This window comes from Onychostruthus taczanowskii, unplaced genomic scaffold, assembly GCF_017590055.1.
Source record: "Onychostruthus taczanowskii isolate IOZ18803 unplaced genomic scaffold, ASM1759005v1 scaffold9, whole genome shotgun sequence".
Lineage (NCBI taxonomy): Eukaryota > Metazoa > Chordata > Aves > Passeriformes > Passeridae > Onychostruthus > Onychostruthus taczanowskii.
The window spans coordinates 5,793,673-5,805,927 of record NW_024506993.1 but is presented as its reverse complement, the minus strand read 5'-3'; the positions used below and the strand labels follow the sequence as shown (position 1 = coordinate 5,805,927).

At 47.0% G+C, this 12,255-nt stretch overlaps 1 protein-coding gene across 1 annotated transcript in view; it reads right to left on the bottom strand.

Annotated features, from left to right (window-relative positions):
- The window catches only part of LRIG1 (leucine rich repeats and immunoglobulin like domains 1), a 90,012-nt gene that overhangs the window by 1,584 nt on the left and 76,173 nt on the right, over nucleotides 1-12,255 (bottom strand). The window contains exons 10-18 of the mRNA XM_041425896.1: nucleotides 12,065-12,136; nucleotides 10,713-10,784; nucleotides 8,469-8,632; nucleotides 6,237-6,557; nucleotides 4,915-5,196; nucleotides 3,549-3,968; nucleotides 2,152-2,274; nucleotides 1,431-1,577; nucleotides 53-349 (exon numbers count right to left, since the gene is read on the bottom strand). Coding sequence (XP_041281830.1) covers nucleotides 53-349; nucleotides 1,431-1,577; nucleotides 2,152-2,274; nucleotides 3,549-3,968; nucleotides 4,915-5,196; nucleotides 6,237-6,557; nucleotides 8,469-8,632; nucleotides 10,713-10,784; nucleotides 12,065-12,136 — 1,898 coding nt within the window. The remainder of the gene's footprint in view (nucleotides 1-52; nucleotides 350-1,430; nucleotides 1,578-2,151; nucleotides 2,275-3,548; nucleotides 3,969-4,914; nucleotides 5,197-6,236; nucleotides 6,558-8,468; nucleotides 8,633-10,712; nucleotides 10,785-12,064; nucleotides 12,137-12,255) is intronic.

The following is a 12,255-nucleotide window of genomic DNA, read 5'->3' as shown; positions in this document are numbered from 1 at the left end:
CAACCCTGCTGGTGGCCCTGGGGATCAGAGGTGACCCCGAGGAAGTACGCACCGTGCGCGTCGGCGAGCAGCGCGCCGGCCGTGCCCTCCGGCCTTATCCTGTCGTGGTTGCTGGGGTACAGGGTCCCGTCTGTTTCCATCCTCTTGCCACTGGCAATCCCGTTGCAGGGCTGAGCATGAAGAAGGCCGGTGCCCGCACTCCTCTTCCTCTGGTGCTCCCTGCTGCTCAGTGCATTGGGGTGGGTGCTCTCCACAGTCTTTAGGCTCGGGCAGTCCTTGGGGTAGGAGCGGACGGTGCCGCTGTCCGTGCTGCCGCTGCACTCCGTGCACACCACGGGCAGCCCGTAGCCTGTGGGGCAGGAAGGGAAAATCAACAAGGTAACAGGAGCAGATGGAAGTGGTCAGCACTGGAGCACACAAATCATGGGAGGGAAGGGCAGCTCTGTGCAGCTCACTGGGGGAATCTCTCACTAAATAACGTGGACACAGGGCTATCACACACCCACCATCGCTCAAGGTAGGTCCAACTAACAGCTGTAGTTAGTTAGGGATTCATTTTCACTCCAAAGTACTTGTAACTTCCTTTTTTCTTTTTTAAATAAACTGTGTATTTATTTCTTTTTTCAGACTTGCTAATCAGGGTAGAAGTGCCAAGTGGAACTTTACTGTAGCTACTTTAAAATACCAAGTTACCTTTCTTATTGTTGTGCTGCTGCTTTACAGGGAGCAGCATCAGCTTGCATTTTTATCTCAAGATATGTTATTACTGGTAGTGGGAACAACAGATAAGCAGAATTCAAAGCAGCAAGGAGTTTCTGAATGCTGAAAGTGAATTTCCTTAGTGCACTCAACAACTTTGCATTATTAAACTTTACATTAGTTTCTCCTAGAGAGAAAATTTGTTTCATTGGCTGATTTTCAGTGGCTTTTACAATGCAGTGGGAGAACAGAAAGCACATCCTAAAAATAGAAAAGCATGAGTGGAACACCACAGAAATTGGCAAAGAGCAGAGGCAGGTGTAGTGCCCAAAACAACCTTTAAATTTTGAAAATAAATGAAAAAGCTGAGCTTTGAAGTCAACAGCCCTTTTAAAAGAGCATGAAAAAATTTAACACTTTCAGTTTTGAAAGTGCTCTCATAATTTAAGAATACTTAGAATCAAAATTCCCATCAGCCAGCTGCACAGAATGGCAACTGGGAGCTTTACTCTGCCTCTTTCTGACAGTTCCTCAAATTCCAATTATCCAAGCTTGAGAGAGGATCAAAGCAAGCAGGAGAAAGTAAATTTTCTGTGCTTGCACCTGAGAATCATTCTGAGCTTTTATTTTCCTCTGAAGGTAACAATTCCTTGTGTTAATGCTGTCTGACTTGGAGGGTTTTGTGATCTGTACAAACACGAAATGCCTTCTCAGATTAATGGGTTTTGTACCTGTCTTATCTGGAACGAGCATTCCATCGGCCACGTCCTCAGTTTTCCAAGTGTCTTTATTATAGCTGATACACAGCTTGGGCTGTCTACAACCTACAGCAGGAGCTTCAACATCTGGACACCTTCCAGCATCAGCCTGACACATCCCTGTAACAAACAAACCATCTGGGTAAAGATCACAGCCATCTGCTCACACTTAAATGACTAGTTGGTCTTATTTACACTGGAAATGGGAGAAAAAATAGCAATGGAGATAAAAGATAATTTTCAGCAAACGTTTAACAGAATAAGTGCTGCACAATCTCAGAAGGATCTTAGTTCAGAACTCCTTCCTAATGTGCTGTGTTTAAATAGTGTAAAACCCCAACATTTAATTTCAAAGCCCGAAGGCAGGGACAGGCGATGTTAATGCATTTTCTAGTATGACTGTGGGTAACTCTGCTGCCAAAAAAAGAATCCAAAATTAGCAAAAAACCAGTCCTTAGGGCCTGACTGAGCAGTTTCTGAGGCAGTCAGCTTGTAGGAACACTTACTCCTGGGAGAGGAGAGCTCTGTGAAGTCAAACACAGATCCCTGCTCTGTATAAATGCAGGAGTTACATTATAAAGATCTCCCAGATAACTCAGAACAAACACAAACACAGAAGTACTCTGGGCTGAGATTTCTACCTCCCATATGAAGTTGAGATCCAGCATTACAGAATAATGAAACCACTGCTCACCATTGCTGTCAATGTGCCCATTGGGCTGCTGGGTGTCCACTCCAATGGCCACTTCCTGGCGCTCCGAGAGAGTTCCTTGGGAGGACAAGTAGCTTGGCACATCAGGAGGCACAATAGTCTCATCTAGAGCAATGGGAGAAGGGAAAAGTCAGCTCCCAGCAGGATTTTTCAAAGGAAATTCATAGTTTCAAGGGGGATTTGGGACCAGATCTAGAACTGGTCATTTTCTGTAGGTGCACTGGAAACTGAACTGCATAAATATTCCTTTCCCCTCAGAAGCCCCATTCCTGATTTTTCAAAGCTTAAAGCTGTGGGAGAGAGTGCTGATAAAGGCACTTTGAGTGTTTGCATGTGGCATGGTCAGTACATAATAGCTGGAGTAGAACTATTTATTCAGAATAAGTAAATCCTTCTCTTTCCCCTGAAGTTCAGTCCCTCCTTTGACTTAAGTCTTCTGCCTCCTGAAGTCAGGAGTAAAAGTATTCTGCAGAACAGGGTGTTTGATTCTCTTAAGCAGGAAATAAGTCTTAAGCCTCTTGGCTTTCTCCATTTTCTATCAGGCAATTTCAGTTTCCCTTGCCACACAAAAGCAAGTGAAACTCAATTATATGAGGCATGAAGCCCTGGATTTTGAGGACTAAAAAAGGGAATTATAAAAGAATCCCACTAATACATCACACTGCTAATAGGCTATCCAAGACTTCCTACCTAGCCCATGTTTTTAAAAATCCTTTTGTACTCTATCTAAAGCTAAGCATAATGTAGGAAGGCTGGAAATTCCAAGCAGGCTGGGAAAGTCTTAGTCTGGTTCTTCCATACTTCTGTTTTGTTCAGAGGCTGCATAAGGAGGGCAGGAGACTTTATTCTCACTGCAACACTTATTTCAGACCAAATTACCCCCTCTGAGTATCAGGATAAAGCAATAAGTGCTAATTCTTCCTCTAAAAAGCCACAGATACCTCCCCCATCACCAGGGGATGTTATACCCAACATGGAAAAAGGGATTCCAGCTTCTAAGTCTAATTTTTCAAATTTTGACTTCAAAGTTTTTGAAAATACAGATTTCCAAAAACCAAGACAGGTTCCCAGCATCACGGACATCACCCGGACTGTCTCAAGAGTTATCATTTATGGTCATGGAAAACCAAGGTAGCAAAGCAATGGCTGGAACTACAGCCAAGTGGAAAAGACCTTCCTGAAGAGCAAGCTAAGGGGAGAAATACAGCTCTGAACATGCTTCAGCAGCAAGTGAAAGGTGGTTCCAGCCCAGGAGAACCAGGGAGATAAGCCAGCTGCAGTTCCAGGGCATTGTGAGGCTCCCTGACGAGCCGGCTCAGCCTGGGTGGGATGTCTGGCAGCACAAAAGCCTAGAGGGGGCTTCAGGACGCTGCAGCTACCTGTGTTGGTGACACTGTACTCTTCACTCTTCTTCCTGGTCTGGTAGATGATGCAGACCCAGACGAGGGAGGTGAGCACGATGCTGCAGACCACGGCGATGGTGATGATGCCCACGGTGGTGCGGTCCTTGCGGCAGCCCAGCGACTGCAGGATGCTGACGTGGCTGTGCGCGCGCTCCGTGCCCAGCGTGTTGGACATCTCACACGTGTACTTCCCCGCGTCCTCCAGCACCACGTTCCTGACGATCAGCAGCTGGTTGCCCGAGGTGAAGTGGTGCCTCTCTGTCACCACCAGGGGCTGGTCGCCTTTCAGCCAGGTGATGCGGGGCGGGGGGCTCCCCGTGGCTTTGCACTGGAGAGCCACGGTCTCACCGACGGACACCACGTGATCTTCCAACGGATGGACCAAAGATGGCGTCTCTGCAGGAGAACAAACACAGAAATTGAGTTTTAAGGGACAGTGTAACAACAGATTTATCAGCACTGGATGTTCCTCGTGTTCCTGCAGACACAGCAATGCGCGAAGCAGGAACGTGCTGAGGAATATGGCAGCTGCACACCACAACAGATCTAGCAACCAACTGGTGTTAAGTTTTCCCAACAAGAAACTTCTGAGGTTGTGGGCCAACAGCTGAAACGTGAATTATTTCACAGAGCAAGAGGGATGAAGTGCAATTTCCTTTTGAAGTCATTGTCCAAGACAGCAAATAGACTGTTTGGAGGGGCTTCCTCAGCACAAGAGGAGATGCGACTTACAGCTCCTTCTCTTACTTAACAGCTATTTTTCATTAGTGAACTACAGTGTAAAAGAATGAAACAAGACTGAGCAGACCATGTGACTCTGTCTCTCTTTTATCTGCAGCTGGTAAAGAGCTTAACAGCCATCCCTCCCAGTTCCTACTTGCACTTGGCCTCCTGGGGCCCTGGTGATGCCTTTTTGGGACTACCTAACAACAGAGGCCAGACAAAATTAAGGGAATAAAAGCAGTTACATTTATTGAAGGGCCTTCAGGTTCATTTTGGGCAGATGAAGCACCCCCAGGGACTGCACCCAAAAATGGATGATGGGTCATGGGTTTTCACACTTTTATCAGTTTGGTCCATTTACATATTGGGGGTTAATCTTCCAATTTCAGCTTCAGGTAATGAAGTAATTTACCCCAAGTTTGCTTCCCCCACAAGTGACTTTTGTTTCCATCTCTCAGGGCCTGAGGTGTCCTTGATTCCCAAGCCTAGAGAGGAATTGCTTTTTCTGACCAAAATGGGAGAACAGCAGCTAACACTCTATATGGAGTTTAGAGTCGTACACTAAAGAACAGCAGGATTACGAACACATGAAAACCATAAAAGCTAGAAGGCATCTCACCCAGCACGGTGAGGGTGGCGTTGGCGAGCACGGAGCCCGCAGAGTTCTGAGCCGTGCAGCTGTAGACCCCCATGTCCTCGACCTTGACGTCGGTGATGAAGAAGACGTCGTCGTCGGGCATGACGTGCATGCGGCGCTCGCGGGCCGCGGGGAAGTCGGTGCCGCCGTCCTTCTGCCAGGCGATCTGCGGCGGCGGGTGGCCCTCGGCCGCGCACTCCAGCCGCGCCGTCGTCCCCGTCCGGCTCGTGATGTCGTGGGGGGTTTTGATAAATGATGGCAGCACTGAGGAAGGAAAAAAAAACAAAGGGCATTAGTGATTCCATGGGGAAACGCCGTCTTCTGGGCAGTTCTGTTTTCCTTCCCACAGAGGGATTAAGGTGACAGTTAGCCACGGGCAGGAGGATGGCCATGTGCTTCTGCGGGATAGCTCTGAACTGCTGGGGAGTGACCCCATGTTTCTACAGAACACACCTGTCTGCAGAGCCCATGACACCCCCAACTCAGATCATTAGAGCTGGGATCAAAGCTAATTTTCTTCCGTGAAAGCTTGGGAAAAAAATATCTGTTATCTCTCCTACAGAGAACTTCCAACTGCTACATCCCCCTTCTTTGCATCCCTTTTGTATTTTTGTTTTCACTGGGCAAAGAATCTACCTGAGCAGCCAAAGAGCAGCAGTTCAAGCTGCTAAGAACATGCATGCTGAAGTGCTTGGCTGGATGGCAGCCAACCCAAAATGGTGTGTGCTCCTCGCAGGGCATTTCCCAGCATCCACTGGGATACAAACAGCTGCTGTGCAGAGGTTGAGAGCTCACCATCAGGAATGGACCCTCGGGAGCAAGAAATTGTGTGGCATTCACATTCTCTGGAAAATTCCTTCACCCAGATTTTTCTTCCTGGGAAGCTGAGAAGCCTCAGAGAAAAGGGATACAATTCTTATCTCATTTGCTTCTCCTGTGTTTTGCTGGTCTGGAATGTGTTTGGAGATTGTTTCCCAACAGGTAATTGTTCCATTGGATTCTACTGTGAGTTGTTTTGACTCTGGCCAATCAGTGCCAAGCTGTGTCAGAACTCTGGAGAGAGTCACAAGTTTTCATTATTATCTTTTTAGCATTGTGTAAGTATCCTTTCTATATTCTTTAGTATAGTTTAGTATAGCATTCTTTAATATATTACAGTACCATAAAATAATAAATTAGCCTTCTGAGAACGCGGAGTCAGATTCATCATCTCTTCCTTTATCAGGGCACCCCGCTAACACAACAGAATTGTACCACATCTGAGCTCAGGCTGGGGAGAAGAAGAGCAAGCAGTTCCCACTCACCATTGACGGTGAGCCGGGCCTTGTTGGAGTAGGTGGAGCCGAAGTGGTTGGTGATGACGCACTGGTAGCGGCCCTCGTGCGCGAAGGTGACGTGCCGCAGGTGCAGGATGGTGGTGCACTCCATCACCTCCCCGTCCTTGGCCCGCACGTGCGCGAAGTTCTCGATCTCGGCGTTGTGCAGCATCTCGTTGTCCTTCTTCCAGGCAAACACCATGGGGGAGCTGCTGCTGCTGGCCGCCAGGCAGGTGAAGCGGATGTCCTTGCCGAGGACAGCCACCGTCGTCTCGGGCTGGATGATGATCTGTGGCTTGGGGAAATCATCTGGGAGGAAACAGCAGCAACAGTCAGTGCTGGACTCTGAGGGGAGACTGGAGCAAGCCAAGAGGTGAAATGAGAAATAAGCAATGCTCTGTAGAGCAGGTGTGCCACGCACAGCCCCACTGAGTCGGTCTGTGTGGGATTGTGGTTCCTCTGGTCCCTTCAGGGGGCTGAGATGGTCACTGAGTGACCTCAGACACCTACAAGACACCCAGCTCCTTCACCAACTGAATCTGAGAAAGATACTACGGTCTGAAGAAGATATTCAGACCGTATTCAGGTTGTCCTTCCTTGTACAACCCAAGCATGAAGAGCATGACTGAACTTAAAACCTCACCTCCAGACCTGTACTGGCATGAAGTAGGAGGGGAGAGGGCACTTAAAAGGCTGCAAGTGTCACCTCCAGGGAAAATTGCCCACAGGAGGTTTTAGTGAGGTGGGGATTGGTCTCTTCTCCCAGACAACAGGACAAGAGGCAATGGCCTCAAGTTGTGCCAGGAGCGGTTTAGATTAGCAAATAGGAAATATTTCTTCCCCAAAAGGGCTGTCAGGCACCTGAACAGGCTGCCCAGGGAACAGGGAGGTGGTAGAGTCACCATCCCTGGAGGTATTTAAAAGATGTATCAATGAGGTTTAGTGGTGTGTTTGGATATAGGAAGTTAATGGTAAGTTAAAGTTAAAAGATCTTAGAGGTCTTTTCCAGCCTAAAGGAGTCCATGATGCAGGACTGCCAGGACTGTCAAAGCAGAAGCAGCTGTATTTGCCTGTCACCCGACCAGGGTGGAAAGCTTTGCACACTCTCTCTCTGCCCTGAAGACTGTTGGTTTTAGCAAGGTTCCAAGCAGATTCATTTATTAGGTTTCTACAAATGGTGTAATTTAATATTTGACTAAGGTTTAATTAAACAGCCAGGCCTCTGGAACCAGGACTACTAGTGCCTGGAGGACTTGGCAGGCACTGGGAAGCAAAGCTGCTTTTGCTTTGTGATGTTGCTGTGGGGATGGAGCTTTCAGGATCTCTTCTTCCAGATGAGCACAGCAAGGCTCCCTCCCAGCCTGCTCAGACAGAGGCCACCTAGGCAGAGCCTGTCACTGGGGGATCAGGAGGGACACTGGAACAAAGCTTCTGCTCCGTGTGCACTGCAAGTCATGCATTCAGCTCAGTTAAATAGTGTTTGCAAAAGCTCATTTTTCCTTCAAACAGCCATGTGCAGCTCCACCCAGGATCCTCACTGGTTGGCTCCACTGCACAGGGTTTGGCTCCCAAACCAGGCCTTTCTTTTCCCCAAAACCTGGATGCCTGAGCAGCACTGATCTGGCCTCTTCTGATGATTTAAATTTCTTTTTCATTATGAGAAAGGCAGTAGATGTTTATGTGTGCTTTGAAACCATAGCTCAGGTGCAGAGTCAACTGCAGTATTTGGGTGGGCCTTACTGGCCCCAAAGAGGCAGCTTTGATGGAGGGATTCTCCTCTGGGTTTTGTTTTTAACTCTTTGTTGTCTCCAAGATGGAGAAAGGATGGGTGAAGAACACAAATCCACAAAAAAGCTTAGAACACTGCAAAAGGAAAAAAATTACAGCTGCAGTCTTGATACTACCAAACAGAGAGGACTGGGGAAGTGTTTGTGCAGCCCCATCTGGAAGTGGAACAGGCCTTAGTCCCTTTTGATTTAATACTCAGGGAGCCCTGTAAGGAATACTCTGGATGCAAGCAATGCACTGTGTGGTTTTAGTGGGAAATAAATTGTAGCCAATGACAAATTTTTTAAATGCAGGCTTGGGCTTCCTTTGATCCCACTGAATAACAAAACAAAACAGAAACCCTCTCATAATAACATGCTGGTACTCAAAGAAAATGTTTCCCAAGTGACTCCTACCCTTCAGACAACCTCAAAACACGCAGGCAAGACTTACCACACACAAAACTCTCTGGCTGGATGGCAAAAATGCTCTTGCTTTTCAGTGACTCAGGATGGGCACAGGTGGCCACCACAAAGGACTGCAGCTCCTTCTCCACCAACCACTGGGGCAGCCACTTCAGCTGGCAGTCACAGAGGAAGCTGTCACTGTTAATGTGGCTGCAGGGAAACAAAACCAACACCAGCCTGCTGTGAGTCCTGCACGGAGGGAAGGCTGGGAAACTCACAGCCCTTTCATGTTGAACACATTCCTCCTGCCTCCCCAGCATGGGTGGAAGGAAGAAAAAGGACTGCAGGCATGTCCTGGAGGCACTAAAGATGTTACAGGCATGACACATTTAGGCAGCATTTCATCTCCACTAGAGAAACCCCCTCCTGTACTGCAGTGACACTCTGCAGCTCCTGGTAATTATTAACAGCTCCCAGAGTGATCCCCAGGAACAGACAAGACACATCAATGGGCTCCTGCTCTGCCCCTGTGGTTTGAGCCTTTGGTGGGGACCAAATTCAGCATTTAACTGCTGACCAGAGAGAGAGGACACTCAGCTCCCACTGAAAGGCCTCGAGTTCCCTCCATGGCAGAGCACTAAGCAGAGAGACCCTGCCTTCCATAAGGTGACCCTGGAGTTGTGTTTACTGATTAGAAGCAGCAGTAGAGGAGAAATGACCAAATGTATTTGTGTAAACCCCACAGAAACAGTAACTAGTCTGGAAAACAAAACACATAAACATTTCTCAGTATCCTGAGTTCCAACCCCACCATTGTAGGATTCTGTAATTCTCTGATCCAACACTAGCTTAGCACCTTCTGTTAGGAAAAGAGGTGTGGAAAAGGAGCAAAGAAAAGGGGAGCTTTGGGATTAATGTGGGATCTTTTTTAATATTCTGGGCCAAATTATAGGTCAGCATAGCTCTAAGGCCAGTGAAGACCTGCACATTTACACAAACAGGGCATTCATACTTTGGTCTGGTTTGAAAAGCTCAAGTCTGATCCTTGGAATTGAATGTGAGGATGCCTCAGAGACTGGGAAAGTGCCCCAGAGAGAGCTCCTGTCCTGCAATCCTACAAGCTATGCAAGAGCAGGGTATCAAGAGCACAGCAGAATCCCAACTCCAGCACTGCACTATAAGATGTGAATATCTTGCTAATTTTCTACCCAATACCTCAGGAAATCCTGAATTCACAATGAGCAGGGAAGGGAAAAAGAAAGAAATTGACTGGAAAGGGAGGGAATATAGGGATTTGACTTTTCAAAGCTGTCCACTTTCCTATTCTAGAAAGATGTGTAGCCTCTAACACATATGATGGCATAAAACCCTCCTGGCTACTTGGGACAGGTCAGGAGATCCTTCAGCACAGTGCATTCTGCATGTAAATGTCCTCTAGCTGAACTTCTCCAGTTTATAAACATTCCTTCACACATTATCTAGGATCTCACTATCTCTTCCTAATAGGATCAGTCTTTCATCTCAATTTTGTTGCAAGTGCCAGCGCAGAAGATAAAGTTTTTAATCACACAACAGACACACAGTGTTTATCTTCTTCACTGCCTGTCACTGGTATCAAGTGTCACTACCAGCAGTGACCATCTGATTCCCATTTCCAATGTCAGGAGCAAGAACCTGTACCTGCCCAAATACCAAATAAATTATTTTGTGTTCCACAGACACTGCACTACTCTGGGGCATAGCAACACACTGACAGTGGATTAAATATTCATGGGGAAGAAGAGAAAAGGAAACCAGGCAAGACTGGAAACAGTGTCTGATAACAATGCAGAGCCCCAGCCTGGAGCACAAGCAGCAGCTCTGATAACACATCTGTATTTTTACACCAGAAGGCTGAATGACAAGTGGATGCAGTTCAAATGGTGCTTATCACTGCAGTATCAGTCCTGTGTGTGAACCCTAAACACAGGAGCACCAAGGGAGCAGATGGGAATTAAATCCCTGGTGCTCTGAGCAGGAGAGCTGGCTAACAGGAGCAGGGCTGGACTTCCTGAACGGAGATGAATAATTGCACAGGCACAAACCTGCTGGAAGAACCTGTCCCCATGATCTAATTTCACTCACTATTACATGCAATGACAGCTCCTCGTGTGTAAAAACACCCCACAGAGGAGGATGCAGGCGTGGGGGAAATGAATGAGTGGCAATGTGGAGAATGTGCTGCTGCTCAGGTGCAGGGCCAGGAGGATCCCTCCTGCCCAAGGGGGGTGTGAGCAGGGCAATCACTCACAGCTGCCGCAGGCTCCTCATCCTGGCAAAGGCATCGGCTTGGATGGAGCGGATGGCGTTGGCCCCGAGGTTCCTGCAGGCACAACCACAGGCAGTGTCAGCAAAAGAGATGCCATGGCTGGGACAGAGCCTCTCCACACTGATTTAAGCAATAACTCAAGTAAAAGGTGATTTGGTAGCTCCTTGTTAAGGCCTTCAGCACTTACAGCGCATAGAAATGTTCCTCGAAACACCTTTGTATTAATAAAGCATAGCTGAACAATAGCCAGCCAACAAAAATTACACTTAACTGAATCACTAAGCCATTCCCTACCCCATCTTCTCACTGCATTTTCTCAGTCTGAGCTACCTCCATCATCCATAGCTCAGAAATTCCTCAGCCCCCTCAATAACCAAAGATAGTCAGGAATGTGGTACCCCAGGCTAGACCTTCAGCAAACATAAAAGAAAGCAAATACTTGCACTAAGCAGCATCTGAGGAATTATTTGAAAGTGACTTGGAGAGGATACTGTTTTAAAGAAATCCCAGTATCTCCAAAGGAAGGGGTTAAAGGCTTCCCTTACAACTATTGCTAATTAAAAAAATTGTTCTCTGAAAAAGCACAGTGTCAGATTTAGGGCTGAAGTTTACTGAGTGACCTGTAGGGCGGATGAGCACTGCCTAAAGAGGACAATTTCAGTACAGAATTAAGGGCACCTTTATTTGGGAATGTACTCCCAGTCAGGCAGCCCAAATCTTTCAGTGTGCTCTTGATGGCCATAACATTTCATACAATCAACAGCCAATAAAACATGTAGAGCACAGTCACATATACTTTAACTTGTCTTAATCCAAGAAAGGAGGTTATTCATGAATCACTGCTGGAGTCATCAGCTTTGGGACACAGAAAAAAATTACACAGAGGCAGCCAAAATTTACTTCTTGCAAATGGCTCTAAGGGGGTTGTGCTGAATGGGCATGTTCAGTGGGGATGCATCAAACCCAGTCATCTGTAACACGTGTCACTGCTAGAGCCTGGGTTTAGGAGGGAGCTGGGGCAAAGGAGGAGAGAGTGCTATGCCTGCACCAGCCTCTTCATGGCTAACAGCCTGCAAAGCAGTAATGTGCAAGTCAAGGTGATACTCTCAAAAATTAAGAGCATGCAAATTTCCCATATGTTCTATAACTTTGTTCCTGGCACAAAAAAAGGCCAAAGTTGAGGTGGACTTATAATGAGAAGGAAGCAGGTGGCCCCTACAAATGGACTGGCTTCTCAGTTTACAAAGACACTATTAAATTGCTAGCAGATTTCTCAAGCAGCTACTTTTGGCAGACCCCCCTTCCCAAACTCTGAGGCATGGTGGGTTACTCACAGGTGCTCCAGAGCCTCCAACCCTGAGAACGCTTTCTTGGCCACCGACTTGATCTTGTTTCCAAACAGAGTTCTGCAGTTTCCAAACATCCAGTGCCAGATAAATGAAAGAAAATGGGGAGAGAGTGGCAAAAAAAAAAAAAAAAAAAAAAAAAAAAAAAATAAAAAACACAATTAGTGTGGCTTTATCTG